This window comes from Spermophilus citellus, assembly GCF_964194105.1.
Source record: "Spermophilus citellus genome assembly, chromosome: 6".
Classification (NCBI taxonomy): domain Eukaryota; kingdom Metazoa; phylum Chordata; class Mammalia; order Rodentia; family Sciuridae; genus Spermophilus; species Spermophilus citellus.
The window spans coordinates 153306271-153324687 of NC_138187.1; the positions used below are offsets into that span (position 1 = coordinate 153306271).

At 33.7% G+C, this 18417-nt stretch overlaps 1 protein-coding gene and 1 long non-coding RNA gene across 4 annotated transcripts in view; both read left to right on the forward strand.

Annotated features, from left to right (window-relative positions):
* LOC308650944 overlaps window positions 1-18417 on the forward strand; it is a 902096-nt gene that overhangs the window by 591396 nt on the left and 292283 nt on the right. The window lies entirely within an intron of this gene.
* Window positions 1-18417, forward strand: part of ACBD6 (acyl-CoA binding domain containing 6) — a 169218-nt gene that overhangs the window by 61999 nt on the left and 88802 nt on the right. Inside the window, exons 4-6 of one of the 3 annotated variants that reach the window (XM_081297509.1) lie at window positions 699-781; window positions 14409-14514; window positions 18337-18366. In XM_081297509.1, the coding sequence (XP_081153635.1) occupies window positions 699-781; window positions 14409-14514; window positions 18337-18366 (219 nt within the window). Of the gene's footprint in view, window positions 1-698; window positions 782-14408; window positions 14515-18336; window positions 18367-18417 lie in introns of those variants that run through there. The other 2 variants (XM_081297510.1, XR_014022439.1) reach the window with 2 other exon arrangements.

Sequence of the window (18417 nt, forward strand, 5' to 3'; positions counted from 1 at the left end):
TAACAACCTGACCAAACCAGAAATCCAGGGCTGTTCTTGGTTCCATCAGAGATTTGAGTTACCCAGTCCCTGGTCCACTGTGGTAGTAAAGAAGGCCAGGAATGCTAATCATGAGAACATGGATTGAACTTCTGTGTGCTGATTTTAGAAAATGTTTCCATGGTAGTTTGCTCTTTTTTTTCTTTTTCTTTTTTAAAAATATATCTGAACCTCTTTTCCTCTTCTACCTTCTCTACTTTTTTCTTTTTACCTAAAAATATTTTCTTTATCATTGAATTTGAAATTTTACCACAGTTTAGTTTAGTTCTTGTTTGTATACTTTAATTTTACAAATCTAGATATGATTTTCCTGATCACGTTCATATCTAGTATTTATATTTCATTTTCATGCTTTCACATAAACATCCATGTTTTCAATATTGAACGTCATCCCATAGTCACCTAGGGGATTGCTTTTAGGTGGCTCCAAAAAGTGAAACTGAATGACCCTAAATAACCAGTGGGTACCTATTCTGTTGCTGACCGGAGGATCCTGTTGCTTTTCTGGTACCACCTCAAAATTATTCTTAGAACTTGAAGAAATGGTTGAGAATAGAAGTTCTGGTATTTCCTTAAGCAAATTAATGTTTTACAACTGGCTTAAATATACTTTGCTTTAATCTGTATGCCTTTTTTTTTAATTTTTCCCCCTCCCACAGATACCAGAGAAGAAAGGAAAAGAGGCAAATAGTGGTTTTGGCGGGCCAGTTGTTAGTTCTCTATATCATGAAGAAACCATCAGGTAATTTCTCTTGTGATCTTTGATAATACGAATCTACATATGTGTGGGTATGTGTTTGTGTGTATGTGTGTGTTCAAGTTTTTTTTTTTTATCTTGAAATCTTTAATTTGTAGAGTACTTTTTTCTTAACATGAAACTGATTTGGTATTATCTCTAGTAGGATAATAAATGGCCGGAAAGAATTCTATAGTGTATAATCTTTAAAATCAATAAGTGTCTGAACTAGTGCCAAAGTGTCTGAACAGTGAAAATATTATCACTTATCACTTATCATCAGGATCTGAGTCAGTGCCTTTCCCACCTGGTTGGTAAAGCAGGGTTTTGTGTCTCAGACAATCTAAAACTATGAATTTTTGTTGTTAATTTTCCTCAAAATACTATTTCTTATAAAGATTCTAATTCTAATAATTTACTATAATTCTAATTAGACTAATAATTCTAGGTAAAACTCATTTAATTCCCTCCAAAAGTTATCTTGGAGTGTAAAATAATGCAGCCACAATGGAAAACAGGGTGTAGTTTCCTCAAAACATAAAAAATAGAATTGCCATATAATCCAGCAAATCCTCTTCTGGATCTATGTCCAAAGGAATTGAATATAGAATCTCAAAGACTTCTTTGTACCCCCATATACATAGCAGCACTATTTACTGTTTTCAAGAAGTGAAAACAACCAGAGTGTCCAATGGCAAATAGATAAACAAAATTTAGTATATACATACAGTGGAGTATCATCCAGCCTTAAAAAGGAAGGAAATTTTGACAGATGCTACAATAGGAACCTTTAGACATTGCACTAAGTGAAATAAGACAGTCACAAAAAAGACTAATATTGTATACTTACTGAGTTACCTATAGTAGTAAAATTTGTAGAAATAGAAAGTAGAAGAGTGGTTTCCAGGAGCTGGAGGGAGTGGGAAATGGGAAGTTATTTAATGGGTCAATTTCAGTTTTTTGAGATGGAGACATTCTAGAGATTGCACAACAATATGAATATATTTCATACTATAGAACTGGACAATTAGTAATGGCTAAAATGGTAAACTTTGCTATATGTTGTTTTTACAACAATTAAAAATTTTTAAATATTATGTTATTAACAAAGCTTTAATTATGTATAGAATTTCATGGATAAATTTTTTTCAGCACTATATGTAAATCAGAAAGGATTCTACTGCTACTTTAAGGAGTCATGAGACACTTTCTTCTAAGATTGTTACTTTTCAAATTAAACAACTACCAAAAAAAAAAAAAAAGGACTTCTTGCTTTGTTACTCTTTTCAAGTTATTAACTGTTCCTTTTCTTATTCATTAACATGTAATAAATGTTTCAAGTGGAAAACTGTCTTCACCTAAATTTATTGAAGGGAAATATCTATCTTTATAGAATGAAGGGGTAATTGTACCAAAAATGTATGCTTCTTGCTTACAGAAAGGAGCTTATCTAACATGAAGAAGCAGCACTATGAACTGCCAAGTAGCATTGTAAGAGGGAGAAGTTACTGGTACCTCTTAAAATCAGAAGCTTGAAATGCTCATGGTTTCTAATTGTTGACCAGGCAGTCGGTTAATGTGAGGGGACCTGTCTTGAATCTACTTGCATAGCAAGCACCCCCTTTTTATTTAGATTAAATGCTTATTCAGGATAAGATGGGGGGAGGCTGATGGAGATTTGAGGGGGGAATAAAAATATCCTTTAGGATTGCTACTGACTTGGAATGCATTTGCTAATTCCAGTCCCTATGACGGACCCTGAGAACACCGAGGAGTCCATTAAAGATTGAAGGAAGATTTTCAGAGTTTAACCCTTCCCTCAATCTTTTTATACCCAGAAAGTGTTTGGGGCTTATTAATTTGCAGATTCTGTCTTTAGAGTCTTATAAAAAATGGCATCTTAGAATCTTAACCTACTAATCAAAGTTTGTTAAATGTTCAAATCAAGCTATGTAAGAGTAATTTTTCTAGATAACAGGAGGTAGTCATTTCTTCTCTATTTTGCTATACTCTTTTGCTTATACTTTTGTATAATATTTATCACATTATGCCACACTGAGTTACAGTTTTTTTAAAATAATTAATTCTGTCCGTTAACTTAGTTTTTGAGAGCAAGGATCATGCCTTTTTCATCTCTGTGTTTCTACTACCTGAGGAAATTCCCAAAACTTAATAAATGCCCTGAGCTTCGGAGGTATGCCCAGACAAAGGCTTTCCTCAAGGAGTTGACCGATTGGTAGCCTAGGGGACATATCATAAAACAGAGTGCTGCTGGCTTGTTTTCCTGTGGTATGCCTGTCTCAGCTCCTTTCCTAGGTAATCCAAAAAATTTAAATAACTAGGAAAGGAAAGGCTGTTTTCCTTCCGTAGTTGTATAAATAAATGAGAGTTTCTTGACTTTGTTTAAAAAAAAAAAAACTAAGCTTAACTTCCTAACAATATAAATCACTTGTGTTTAATAATAATGATCTTTATTTATGTATATGTGTGTGCTAATTTTCTTAAGGGCTTCCAGATTCCAGTGTTTCCAAAATGATCTCTCAGTTTCTTTTGAAATGTCTAGTGACATGACTGATCACAGTAGCCCTACAGAAGTGTATCAGAACTGAGAGTAGAAATCTGGGTGAGTGTAATCCTGAGGTAAACTATTTTGAAAGGGTTAATCTTACCCTCATTCCTCACCCACTTCTTAAAGAAGTGACTGTTAGATTTACTTCAATATTTAGATTCAGTATTTAGAATCTTGATCATGAAAAATAATGAAGACTAGTATAGTTTATTTTTATAGATTTTGTGTGTGTGTGTGTGTGTGTGTGTGTGTGTGTGGTGTGGTGTGTGGGATTGAACCCAGAGCCTTGTGGATTCGAGGCAAGCCCTCTACCAACTGAGCTATATCCATAGCCCTAACGTAGAGATTTTAATTCAGCTCAACACACATTTACTGTGAATCTACAGTGAGACAAAATATTGTGGATATTGTGCTTCTCAGCTTCTTCACTTTAAATTATTATGTCCTAGTAGTTTGGGCATTTTCATGTAAGTCTCTTTAATAAAGATTAATTAATCTAGTGAAATATGAACTTTTGCTACAGGCAAACTGGTTAGAGTTGACTTTGCTTCATTATGTCATCTAGATATTAGTCTTCTTATGTTATCTTCTAAATCCCTATGTTCTGGGACATACTAAGATATAAAACAGTAGGAAACATGCGTGTGAGAAAACCATTGAAAGCCTTTTAACTATTGCAAACAGTAATGTTATTATTATTAAAGTAAATCAGAAATCACAATTAGTCATATTCTTATTAGTTGAATTCATTTTATTAGTATAATGAAATCCAGTTATAACAAATCATAATAAAAATTCTTCTATGTTGAGATGTTGGATTATCCTAGTGAAAGGCCATATGTAGTTCTTATGGTTTCTAAAGCAGTCACAGAGTGCAGTTACAACACTGAAGACAGGCTGCTTCCTAAAGTTTATGTGATCAGATTTTGCTTATACTTGGGTGGAATATGGTATCAGGTGTTTTATTTTTCTAAAAGGAAGTTGTGCTTTAATTGATATTAATTGCAAATTCTTGGCAGAATTATGTTCAGCTGAAGTGAAAGCCTACACAATAGGTTTTAAAGTTTTAGAAACATCAAATGGTAAACTTGGATGGAAAAAAAAAAGCTTTTGCTATAGAACCATTGTTTTTTAAAAGGATGTAAAACAATGCATTTTGAAGATCTATTTTGGATAATTTAATACACTAACTCCAAATTGTTTTCACATTGAAAAGGTCAGGGAAAGTAGTATCTTAATAAATCCATTTGTTTGGGTTTAGGTTCCATTGTTCTGGCAGCTCTCCTGGTTAATATACAGTATAGATGACAAGTTAAGGGTCCAGTTGAGTTTTGAGGGTTTTTTTTTAATGTAATTCATTATATTTATTCTGAGATGATTCATATACATATTAACTCATTAAATGTCTGTTGATACTTTCTCTACGTTGTGCACAGCTTTTAGACTAAATGTCATAACCGGTTGAGTTTTAATATAAACTGGGGCCAATTCTGAGCTTGCTTCTTGATTTGTTTTGGTTCTGATCCTTGTTTCCACTCTTTCAGGATAAGATGTCACAGATACAGAACTCAGTATTAACATCCCAGAGTCCTGATGCTGATTTCTCATTCTGAAGCTAGCTAATTATTCTGTAATATAATAGAAGGGGTACAGTGTGAATCTAATTAAGTACAAAAAATTATGGAGCTAGGTCACCAGCATTTGAATGCTGGTTCTGCCACTCATTAACTGTGACCTTGACAATTTTTGGTATCTCTAAAAGAGAATAATAATAGTATTATCTCAAATTGGTATTTATGTGGATTATATGAATGCATTCTAGAACAGTTTCTTGTACAAAATAAGTTGTTGTGTAACTATAAGTTTTCATTAGTATTGTTAGCCTAGGAAGTCCTACAGAGGAGACCCCAGGGCTGAACTTAGTAACTGAAATTACAGGTCCATCTGGTTATCCAACTAAATACAAATTGTTTGCTTTTGCAAAAGAAAATAGCTATTAAATCTGTTTTGAACTGTAGAAACTGGTGTAACAAATCTTACACTGAGTGCCATGGCACATGCCTGTAATCCCAGGAACTCTGGAGGCGGAGGCTGGAAGATTGTTCGTTCAGAGCCAGCCTCAGCAACTAAAGCAGGGCCCTAAGCAATGTGGTGAGACCCTGTCTCTAAAATAAAATACAAAGACAGGCTGGAATGTAGCTCAGTGTTTAAGCACTCCTGGATTCAATCTCTGGTATCAAAAAACAAACAGAACACATAACTCACATTTACCTTTTCTTTTTGGGGGGAGGGGCGGAGTGGGTGGGTGGTGAGTGGTTGAGGGTACCTGGGATTGAATTTAGGAGTACTCCACCACTAAGCCACATCCCAAGCTCTATTTTGTATTTTATTTAGAAATGATCTCACTGAGTTGCTTAGCACCTTGCTTTTGCTGAGGCTGGCTTTGAACTCTCTATCCTCCTGTCTCAGTTTACCTAGCTGCTGGGATTACAAGCATGCACCACTGTGCTCAGCGGTTACCTCTTTTTAGATCAGCTGTGGCTCATTTACACTTTGGAGGTGGGCAGGGAAAGCACCATAATAATAAGCATGGGGTTTTGCAAAGAGTCAAATGATTCACCAGTATGTATATATTAACACACTTAAGAATTATCATTTTGGGCAGACAGTGTAACACAGGCCTATAATCAGAAGGCTGAGGCAGGAGGATCACAAGTTCAAAGCCAGCCTCAGCAACTTAGCAAGGCCCTAAGCAACTTAGCGAGACTCTATCTCAAAAATTAAAAAAAAAAAGGGGGGGGGGTCTGGCAATGTGGCTCAGTGGTTAAGCACCTCTGGGTTCAATACCTGGTACCAGAAAAGAAAAAAAGAAAGAAATCATTTTGGGTAAATTACATACTTAGATTTAATCTAGACATTGGTACATACGCTGAGACATTAGGGCAAGAATTAAAAATACAGTAAATGAAGAGCATATAGTACCAATCTGCAATAAGATTTGGTCTTCCCTGTAGTATTTTGTAGTTTGATACATTGTAATCTATCAGAATTTTATTAATTCCACTTACACAGGCAGCCATCTGGACCTTCTCTAAGCAGGACCAGACTAGTATACAACTGAAATGATTGATGGGCTCTGGAATTGATTAGTTGCTCTGTGAGACAAATGAAGTGTTTTGGCAAAAAATACCAGAGGTCACTGCTTGTGGTCAGACACAAAAGCCTGTAGAATTTCAAAGAGATGCTTTCATCATTGCCTTATAAACTTTCAGTTTTTAAATAATAATTGATTTTGGAAAAAATTTTTAAATCTTTCCATTGGTTAATTCATCATGAAGAATGTAATATAAAAAACTAGAATGAAAGTGATTGTTTTATATTTTAATTTTATATTCTTAGTTAAAATATAAGCTAGAATGACAGTAGCATAAAAATTTGTCATTTATACATAAATTGTACTCTAAAATTTTCCTGAAAGAGCTGTGATTAGATTAAAAGCTGTAACATATATAGTTTTATTGTAACTTAAAAGTTAGATGTTATAATATTCTGCTTAAACAATTTAACTTTGTTAGATAGAAAACTAGTTTTTTCACTTTATTTTTTCATTTATAGTTGTAGATGGACATAGTACCTTTATATTAATTATGTATTTTTATGTGGTGCTGAGGATCTAACCCAGTGCCTCAGACATGCTAGACAAGTGCCCTAACCCTGAGCTACAACCCCAGCCCTGAGAAAACTGTTTTTAACAAATGTATTTAAAGAATCTGAAGCTTCAGCAATGTGTGTTAGGGCTGCAAGGCAGCCTAGAAGTAGAGTGCTTTCTGTGAGGCTGTGAGTTCCATCCCCAGTATTGGGGGGAAAAAAAAAAAAGAAAGAAAGAATATGTGTTTTGGTTTCAAAGCTGAGTGTTTGGATCTTTTTTTTCTTTTAACAGGTTAAGTTGTTCTGGGACACCACTGTAGTGTCCTTAGCACTCAGAGCATCCCTCCATCTGTTTGGTTGGTGGTAATATAATCTTTCCCTATTTCACTGTGTTGCTTATGATCAACATTGTGTTAACACTTTGGTGATAGGTGATAAATTGGATGACATATGTCTTGTTACATTCTGGTTATTCTTTGAGGACTACACAAGTGTGTATAGGCAAGTGGGCAACTCCCCCTCCAGGATCTGACTGCTCAAAATGAACTTGAGTTATGGATTTATTCAGCCTGTAAAACCTCAGCTGGCATAAATAATTGAGAAAGCAAAGGTTTGTCTGTGGTGCATACCTCAGGGACTCATGGCTCCTTTCCTCCTCTCTACCTCCCTTTCTTATGAAAATGATCCCAGTTGCACTTCTAGATAATAACACACCAAGCAATTAAAAGCCATGGGTGGCTGGAGAGAGGAGAAAAGGTTTAGTTAATGAGCTTTTCCTCTTCCAGTGCCCATGAGAGCCTCGGGAATGACAAGGCGATTAAAGCAAAGAGATAATTATAGATTATGTGAAAATGGGTCCCTTGGGACAAGCAGGTCTTGACATAAACAGTAACTGTTGTAAGAGTCTCTTGGCTCTCAGATTCACCCTTTTCTAATGTGCTTCATTGAGCTTCTGTGTGCTCAGTGTCATGATGCCAACCAAGCATATAGGCAAATCCACCTGTTTGCAGATCAACAGCCCTTTCTGAACAAGGGGTCATTCATCAACCCAAACCATCATCCACTCCTCTTAGTCCTTTTTTTCTTCTTTTCCCTTCCCTACATTTTTCTTTCTTGTCTATCCTTCCAGTTTTCCCTTCTCTCTTATGTACTTTATGAATACAGTACGTGTGAAGAACTAGGCACTTGGACTTGTTCACCAAGTGTGATGTGTGTATGTGTGTGCACATATAAAGGTACATGTAGTTATGAGGCTACTATGTCCCTTGCAATAACAAGAGGCACTGTTACAAATAATATGAACAAGGCCCCTCGCTATCTCATCTCATACTGGTTTTCCTTTTAGCTTTTGTTCACACTTCTCTACTCCCTACTCCCATTGGCTTTTTTTTTTCTTTGAAGATCTAATTAATATTTGATGGATGAATTGATTGACAGTGTTATGTCAAGCTATGAAAATGACTCTAGCTTATAACATATACTAAATTTTTTAAGATAATGACAACTAACATGTTGATTGCTTATTATATTCTAGTAATGATAATATGTTATATGTTATTTCACTTAATCTTCAGAATGACCCTGTTAAATGTAGATTTTTTTTTAATATCCCTGTTTTACAGATGAGGAAACAGATTCAGAGAGGTTAGGTTACTTACCCAAGGTCACTTCCCTTAATTGTAATATTGGTTCCTGAGATGTTTAAGGAATCATTGTTAATTTCTAGTTAATGAAATTAGGTTTGATAGTTATTACTGTATTAATATACTGAACATCTTTAATTAAATTTTTAAAATTAAATCTCTTTTCCATTTAGTTTTCTTAAAAATGTGCTTTACAAGCTGGATGTGGTGGTACACATCTGTAATCATAGCTACATGGGAGGCTGAGACAGGAGGATTCCAAATTTGAGGTCAGCCTGCGCAACTTAGTGAGGCCATGTCTCAAAATAAAATAAAAACAGATGGAGATGTAGCTCAGTAGTAGAGTGCACCTGGGTTCAATCCCCAGTACTGTTTAACAACAACAAGAACAAAAATGTACTTCACAGGTAAAGTAGAGACTGTTTCATTTATCACTACACTGGCAATGATGTTTCCTTTGGATTGTATATCGATTTGAGAGTTACCTTGGTAGTTAAGAATGTAACCCATCTGGGCTGGGGATGTGGCTCAAGCGGTTACGCGCTTGCCTGGCATGCGCGGGGTGCTGGGTTCAATCCTCAGCACCACATAAAATAAAATAAAGATGTTGTGTCCACCGAAAACTGAAAAATAAATATTAGAAAAAATTCTCTCTCTCTCTTAAAAAAAAAAAAAAAGAATGTAACCCATCTCTGTAAAGTCCTTTTAGCTCCTTTTAGCAGAGGGTTCCCTTGTCTCTACCTCCTCACCAACACTTGTTTTCATTCATCTTTTTGATAGTAATCCATCTGACAGGCATGAAGTGATATTTCATTGTGAGGAATAGAGATTTTGAGCATTTTTCATGTATCTGTTGGCTGTTCATCTCCTTTTTTGAGAAATGTTCAGATCCTTTGCCATTTTTAAATTGGTTTATTTGTTTTCTTGCTCTTGAGTTTTTTGAGTTCTTTATGTATTTTAAATATCAACTCCTTATCTATGTATGATTTTCTAAGCATCCTTTTGGAGTAGCCTTCTACTTGCTTTTGGTCTCTACTCTGTAAAATTTTGGGTAAGGACAGTGGCATTCAAAAAATCACTTTGTAGTTCCTAAGAGTTTTTAAGATAACATCTAAAATTTTTCATTCAACAGTAAATGATTGCAAACGATGTAATTTCTGGCATTTTATAGATAATGCAATTTTTGAATAAACACATCACTCTAGTGGAATCTAGATAATATAAGGATAATCCATTTTTAAACATGTTATTAAGGAAAATAGGGCAAAGAGTACACAGGATCTCTTTATTATTTCCTCCAATTGAGTGAGTCTTCAGTTAACTCAAATAAAAATTGATTCTGATCTTGATTAAAAAGTTGACTTGAGTTCTTCAACAGAAATTTTATATCTCATTTTTTTCATTTCTAGATAATTTTCATTTTGAAGTAATATATTTCTGCATAGTCTTGTGACATTGTCATAATTATTTACAAAAATATGTATGTAAATTGAATTTTCAAAGATTAATTTTCTGTGATCTAAAAGTTTTAAGCATTTATTTTTTATTTGATTTTATAATTCTATAATTACTATTTCTGAACAGTTGATATGTTATGTATTATTAAATGTACGTAAGTTTTGTTTATAAGTTTGTTGTTATGTCATCAAATATAAGTAAAAGATGACTATTAATAAGATGGATGGGACTTTCAAAAAGTTTATTGTAAACAGACCTTTTTTTTGGCCCCCCAGGTGCTGGGGATCAAACTTAGGGCCTCATACATTCTAGGCATTTGCTGAACCACTGAAGTACACCCAAACCTGAATAATTTTTTTATTGGAACGATCAGAATTCAGTATCAAGTCTGTTTTTTGTTTTATTTCATCTCTTCCTTCATCAACTCAGTTATAGAAGGCCTTCTTACACCAGATTTTACCAAAAGTGTCACTTGATTTAGTACCCTGGAGCATTTTCTATCTTGGGACACTACATAATAATGAGGTGTATATCTTACTTTTGTAAACCAAGAAGAGAGTGTTGGAGTAGTAAGAATGTGGAAAAGGAGAGTGGTGATGAAATATTTACTACAGGAACTGTTTAAGGTAGATCTGCTTAGGAAAAAAATTCATTCATTGAGAAGTTGAGGAGCTAGAAACTGCTTCACTTAAATCCATACCTGCATTTCCCTTTAAAAGTCTTTACCCTAGAGCCCTTACTTTGAGGAATTAATGAATTAATTTGTATTTTTTGAAGATATTGAGTATATTTTTGTGGATATTTTCTTTAGGTTTCCATGCATCAGTAAATGCTCATCCAATATCTATTTACTTAAATACTGTTTTGTATCTAATTTCAATTTGGTTGATTAAAAAAATTGAATTGAAATATTTGTTGAATATATCTATTAAATAGTGGTATTTCTGAACTATTCCCATAAATGTGCTTTTTAATTTTATGTAATAGTAGTTAAATGAACTGTATGTGGCTTGCCTTGAGAAACAGTCTATGATAGGAAAATAAGTCTATGTAGAAAATGGCACAGATAACATCTTTAGGAATGGACAGGGATCTGGACCTTCTATGATGGGGTGGAAAATAGCCACACCCAATACCCACACCTCTTGCTCATGTCTATTCTTATATTTCAAAAGAATTTCAAAGAAAACCAGTGATTTTTTTCCTTAAGGTATATAAATGTATTTTTGTCAATTTTAAATACTTTGGAGTAATATAAAGAAAGACATTTTGTCTGTGCTAGGAAAAAAGTGGGGTATCCCTAAGGCAAGTGGTATTACCGACATAACTCACACTCATCCTAGAGAACATATACTGTTTAGACTCATATTCAACAGAGAAGAATCAAAATAACTTAGTAGGAATCATAAGAGAAATAGTGAGAAGAGTAGAAGGGCATTGACATTTTCATTGTGGCTCTACAATACTTCATAATGCTTGGGTTAATTTGCATATATTATTTAAAATAAGTATGGCTATAGAGGAGACTACTGCCTTGAAAGATGGTTTTGAGCTCCAACAAGGAAATGTAGTGGGAGAAAGAACTCAGTTTGTACAATGTGTGGTATTTTGTTGGGGGCAAGAAAGGATGTGTGGAAAGCTTTTGCTCCAGATATTTCTCCATTTGGGCCACTAGGTGGTGACATTGTATAAAGACAGCTTGGTTGCTGGCAAATAAAATAGTCAAAAATTTGGTTTGGAAATGAAAACATATGTTTAACAATTAAGGCTAAGAGTATCCTCTAATTTTTTTATATTAAACACTCAATTTTGTAGCACGTTTGTGGTGATTTTATTAAACTTCTCTTTTTTTATTTAATTTACATATGCACTCTACCCTGAGGTATTTTATACTGCCTGTCATAATCAGTGATAATAAACTACATACTGTAAACAGGCATTTAAATAGACAAGTGCCCCTTGTCCTCCAAAATATTCAAATACAAAGACAAAATAATTGATACAGATGATGTATCTAAGAAATATATTGAAAATATGTGAAGCAAAATAAAATTTTAGTCTGTACTGTGTTTACTCCTTTAGTACTCATAGCATAGATTACATGTACTGAAAGTTAGGATCAGAAGGAGGGACCACTCAGAAGATCCTCTCATCTCTGAATAGTCCTTGCATGTTACTGTATGGGTAGCCCACATCCTTAGGATCCTCCTGCTTTCCTTTGTGTGTCACCATCAATTCCCCATATTTTCAGATTAAACAATTGGTGGGTAGTATATATTTGTAATGACTTAAAATAACACTGTCCCTTCTCTCATGCTTGAGGTTGATGTCTTTTGAATTAGAGGGGTCTCTGATATTGGATTAGGACCAGTTTCCAGAGGAAGGTCCCTATTATTCCCAAGTTGGAACTCTAAATGTGCTTTTTTATATAGTGTTTTTTAAACATTTTTTAAATTTTAGATGGACACAATATCTTTATTTTGTTTATTATTTTTATGTGGTGCTGAGGATCGAACTCAGGGCCTCACATATGCTAGGCAAGTGCTCTACCGCTGAGCCACAACCTCAGCCCCATAAATAGTGTTTTTGTTGATAATTTAGCTGTTTTGGTATTATATGAAGCCCTGATTTTAAAAATCAGACTTCCTTTCTGGAGTGTTGAGTTCAGTCTTCCATATTTTCTTTACAGAATAAATGATCTAGAAGTGCATTTTCACTTCTGCAAAACAGGACATTTTCAAATTGAGTATGGCTTCCTCCTTTTTCTCATTTTCTTCAGCTTGAAGTGGGTTGTTTCTCTTTTGTTCTTTTATAGTCCTGTTTAAGACTATGTTCTACTTTATTTTTTAAAAAAAATTTTAGTTGTTGATAGACCTTTATTTTATCCATTTATTTATTTGTTTGTTTATTTATATGTGGTGCTGAGAATCGAACCCAGTGCCTCACACATGCCAGGCAAGTGCACTATCGCTGAGTCCCAGCCCCATCCCTAGTTCTAATTTATGTTAATAGTGTATAGATTTTATTGTCCCAATTATAGCTTATTTGTGAAAAAAGCAAACTTTCTTGCTTAGCTTTGTATCTGTTATCAATGGAATCTTATCTAGTGCCTTATATGTAATAAGTGCTCAATAAAATATCCAGATGCTTAAGAAAGTGTTTAAATGATTGATGCCAACATAATGTGTTTTATGATAATCACCTATGACATAATGTAACTTTTTATAGCACAAAAGTTGTTTAAATGGACTTTAAGGTAGAGGACTCCTATGACTAGATGTTTTGATATCTGATGAATGGATGTTATAGCCTTGCAATTTATAAAACATAAATAATTTTTGGAGCTCAAAATGCATTCTTTTATATCTATTCATTAAATTCAGACCACATATGAGACAGTTTTGTTGTAATATTCCAAATTTCTGATCCTCTAAGGAATTACTGCTGATCCTTTTGGAAATCTGAATGAAGCTATTCTCTCACTACCCAAAACCCAGAAAAATGCCCATGCAAAGATAATTCTGTATACTATTTTAGAGAGTTCACGGACCTCATATTAAGAACTTCTCTTTTAGATTCTGAAGTAGAATGCAACAATCATGACTAGTCAAGAGCAGAGTTTTAGTTCATTTTACTGTTGATAAATGTGGTGCCGTTTGGAAGGACATGTAACCACTTCTTGCCTCCTTTTGAGTTAAAGATGGAGTGAATTAGCACATGCAATATACTAAGGATAGTGCTTTGTGCAGAGTATGCTTCCCAGTCTTTAATTCTACTCTTACAAAGGATTTCTGAATTTTTTAATACTTCCTTTTGTCTAGTTATCTTTAAGAAAATTACTTTCTTATTAAAACATGATAACAATCAGTATTCTGTCATCCTGCAAGGCAAGTTGTGAGCTATGTCCTAAAGTTTGGTTCACACAGCAGTAAATGAGGGACCAAAATCTGCCATCTTATTGCAGTGCTATAATTAAAAATCTGTAGTTAGAGGAAACGTGTGCCTCTCCATTGTAAGAGTAACTGGGGAAAGGGCTCTGAAAAAATATACTTCAAGACATTGAGTAGATATACCAGTGTAATGTGATAAAGCAGATGAAGTTTTCCCCATAATTATAGCTGCTAAGAACTTTAGTTTTTTGGAGTGGGGGGTTGGGCATATCATATCTATTATACATTTTTCTTTTTTAAAATTGTTTTATAAAAACATTTTATTAATGTGTATGTTAGTTGCAAACAGGTTATGTTAAAAATATGTAACTTTTATATATTATCCAGAGGACAAATAGCTTTTTTTTTTTTTTAACTCTAATTAGGGAAGAAGACAAAAACATATTTGATTACTGCAGGGAAAACAACATTGACCATATAACCAAAGCCATCAAATTGAAAAACACGGATGTGAATACGAAAGATGAAGAGGTATGAAAACACCCTCTTTTGGTTTCTGATGAATGGATGCTATAGCCTTGTAAGGTTATAAAACACACTAGTTTAATTTTTTCTTTTGCTTTCTTGTTTTGCCCCAATGCCTTTTTCTAAATGATGGGCCTTTGAACTACAACTCAAAAGTACATTATGGTTAAGAGCTTATCAGAATACCTAAATGAGTTGAAGTCACCCAGTTAAGATACTTTCTGTGTCTATAGCCAACATATTTCTATCCACATAGCTGAAACTTGTCATAAATAACTTCTGTTTGTTTAAGATAAAAGGAGATACTTTTAGCATGGTAAGTAAAATCTATAGATGATAGCACTCTCATTTATAAATGAGAGCTATTTATAAATAGCTACAATATCTTCTTTCATTTTACCACAAATGGATATATTGTTCTTTGCTCAATAAATATATTTCTGGTAATCTGTGTCAGAATTTTGATAAATCCAATTCTTCAAATGCTGACCCACTAGTTAAAGGGACTCTATGCTAACTTATTTTCAGAATATATTCTTAATTTATTTATTTTATGAATAAAGCTATTCATATATTGAGCTTAAAAAGGTGGTACTAGTTAGGAAGAGGACATGCAGTGATCGTAGATAATCTGTCAGATATACAAAGAACCAGCCTATTATGGTTAAGAACTCCCTCTATAGGTTAGCCCTTAATAATACCTCATTTTTAGGCAACATATTTACTATAATATATTGTCAAGGGCATTTGTAATTGAAAATGTAAAATTATAATACTAGAGTAAAGGAGGACCAATAATACTATTTGTTCTCCACTATATAATAAAAAGGCATGAGAGATGGCCAGAGAAGAGCAGAAGTCAAATTGTGAAAAAATAATTTCAGGTCTTCTGATTCCAATTAGAATTTGCTTTGTGTGCATGTGGAGGGTGGAGGGCGGTGTTTTTTGCCTTAAAAAAAATAAACCTAATATCATTGCTTTTCTTGATTTTATTATTTTTACTTTAATGTTTGTGCTTTAAGATTTTTACAAAATTAATACATATAGATAGTTTTTTAAAAATTAGTAGTACTATTAGTCTTATAACAAAAAAAGCTCTGTGATTCTAGCTTCCTTAAGGCAAAAGGTTTCAATTCTTGTAGTGGTTTATCTTGAAATTTTCATGTATAATTCTAAATAATATGCTTTTGTCTCTTAATTTTTCCACTTTAGACATTATCAATTTCTTTCTATTTTATTTTTGGATTAAGTTTTTTAATATCTTTCCCTCTATTTTTTCTCTGACCTCTTAAAAAAGTTGTATCACAACTTTTTATTTCAGCTTTCTGATTGCATCTGTATTGAATTCATGTTATAGTGACTGTGTAAATGTTATTCATTGCTAAGCTGTGGACTGTACATGTATATCAGTTTGCATTTGCTACAGCAATAAACAGCCCTCAATTTTCAGTGGCTTACACCAACAAATATTTATTTCACCCATGTCGCCATGAGCGACAACATTTCATATACTCTGATGTACACTTACTTTAATTCTGCTTTGTTTATCTTACTGATATTTCAAAAGGGTTTGGGATCAGTTGAGACTCTACTGGATTCTGGTAGTCTGGTTTGGGCTCAGTTCATCTTGCTTTCATGTGTCTTCTCAGTCTGAGCTATAACCTTAATGAATACTCACTCTGGGACAGGGACTGAAGGCAGACAGAGCCAGATCCCACAAATGCACTTAAAACTTTGGCTTAGAAGTGACATGTATCACATCTACTCACATTCCATGCTTATTAATTTGTTGAATTAATGAATGTTTAAAAGAATGAATAGTGTAACAGTGAAGAGCTAGACTGTATGGATCCAAGTCCTAGCAATGTCACTTTCTGGCTATGTGACCTTTGTCAAGTTTACTTTGTGTCTCAGTTTCCTAAATGTGTAAAATGGAAATAATTGTACATGACTCAGGATTATTCTGAGAATCAGTAAGTTAATATATAAGGTACTTGACAGATACATAGTAAGCATGCAATAAATTTAGCTTCTTTGAAATTCCTAATATGAGTGAAGAATATAATGAAGAGCCAGGCACAGTAGTGCACACCTATAATCCCATCGGCTCAGGAGGCTGAGACAGGAGGATCATGAGTTCAAAGCCAGCCTCAGCAACTTAGTGAGGTACTGAGCAACTCAGTGAGACCCTGTCTCTAGATAAAATATAAAAAAGGGGCTGAGGATGTGGCTTAGTAGTTAATTGCTCCTGGGCTCAATCCCCAGTACCAAAAAAAAAAAAAAAAAAAAAAAAAGAAAAGAAAAGGATATAATGAAGAAATAAATAAAAGAAACCACTTAACTTTCCAGGTCAATTTTTTTTTATTAGTACATATCATGTGTGTATTGTATAATACTTTATAAAGTGTATATAACAGTTTACAGAACACTTTTACTTATTACTGTGTCATGCTCACAATAATCCTCTAAGATAGATATTATGCTCATTTTGCAGACAGGTACTGCCATACTGTCATTCAGAGATGTACATTTACCTTCTCAAACACCTATACCTGCCAAGTGGAAATCTGGTCTGAGAGAGTATTCTTCTCACCACTAGATTTACAAAAAAGAAGGATAATTCATTTTCATTTGACCTGTTTTATTTTATGCTCTGATTTGCAAAAACTTTTTTTATAAAATAATATTAAAAGTCAGTTCCACATGTGACCTCTGCAAAGATTGTTGGATGGATAGCAGTGATCGTAATGAAATAAGTGTCTAGAACACAAATAGCTCACACTAACAGTCCTTTTGTGAAAATAAAAGGAAAACTTGGAAAATATATGCCATTGACTACTTTGATGTAGTACTGCTTCCCATCTCTTCCAGTTTGTTGCCCATGCAGCCACCTTTACCCCAGCCTGCCAGAGCATTGTGTTCCCATGAACAGATGAAGTGCTTACACATTCATAGACTGAGACGCCAAGAATTCAGTTGGGTTCTCTCATTGCTCCAAGCAGATTTCTGTCCTCTCAGCCATGACAGCTCGGGCTGAGCTTTGAATACTGATGGCAACTCCTTTTATTATTAATCGGGGATTTGTATGAATTAATTTAGGAACATAAGAGATATGGGAGCTTAAAATTAGACTCAAACTTAACATCCTAAATAAAATAAATAGTGCTGCTTTGTGACATTTAAAGGTCTAACAGATGAAATAATTTGGTAAACCTTGGTGATGGACGCAATGTATGTGACCTCAGAATGAAGTGTCTAGCCAAATACTTTTAGTCCCTTATCAGTAGAAAGACATTTTCTTGTTATAAGTCAGAAGACAATTTCAGTTTTGAAAGGACATCCAGTTCTATGTATTTATCGATGTTTGAACTTGAGATATTTCCCTCCTGATGGCCTGGGGTTCTTTGAATTGATATGTTTTTACATAAAATATTTATCCAGCAGATTCAACAAATTTTACTCTTGCCCTTTCATGACTAAAAGTTAAATTTAATGCTTTTTAAGTTGTCTGTGAGCACACAAAGAAATTTATTTGTAGTTATAAAATGATAAGAATGCATTCCCATAGATTGAAATAAGCACAATAAATTATTAAATTATTACAATAAATTTGTAATTTATAAATTATTGTGTTACCTGAAATGCAAGTATTTGGGTCTATTGTAGCTTATGAACAAATATATGTGAACTGCCTTTTAAATAAAATGTCTTGTATTTCATAATAAAATTATTATGTATTAGTTTCTCATGTATACCTTTTATTCATATGAGTTTTAATTGCTATGAATATAGTAAAGGCTATGTTTTCTTTCTTTTGCCGCATTATAGATCGAATCCAGGAAGCACTCTACCACTAAGGTACATCCTCAGCTCAAGACATGTATTTCAAATTAGAAATTTGAGAATTTT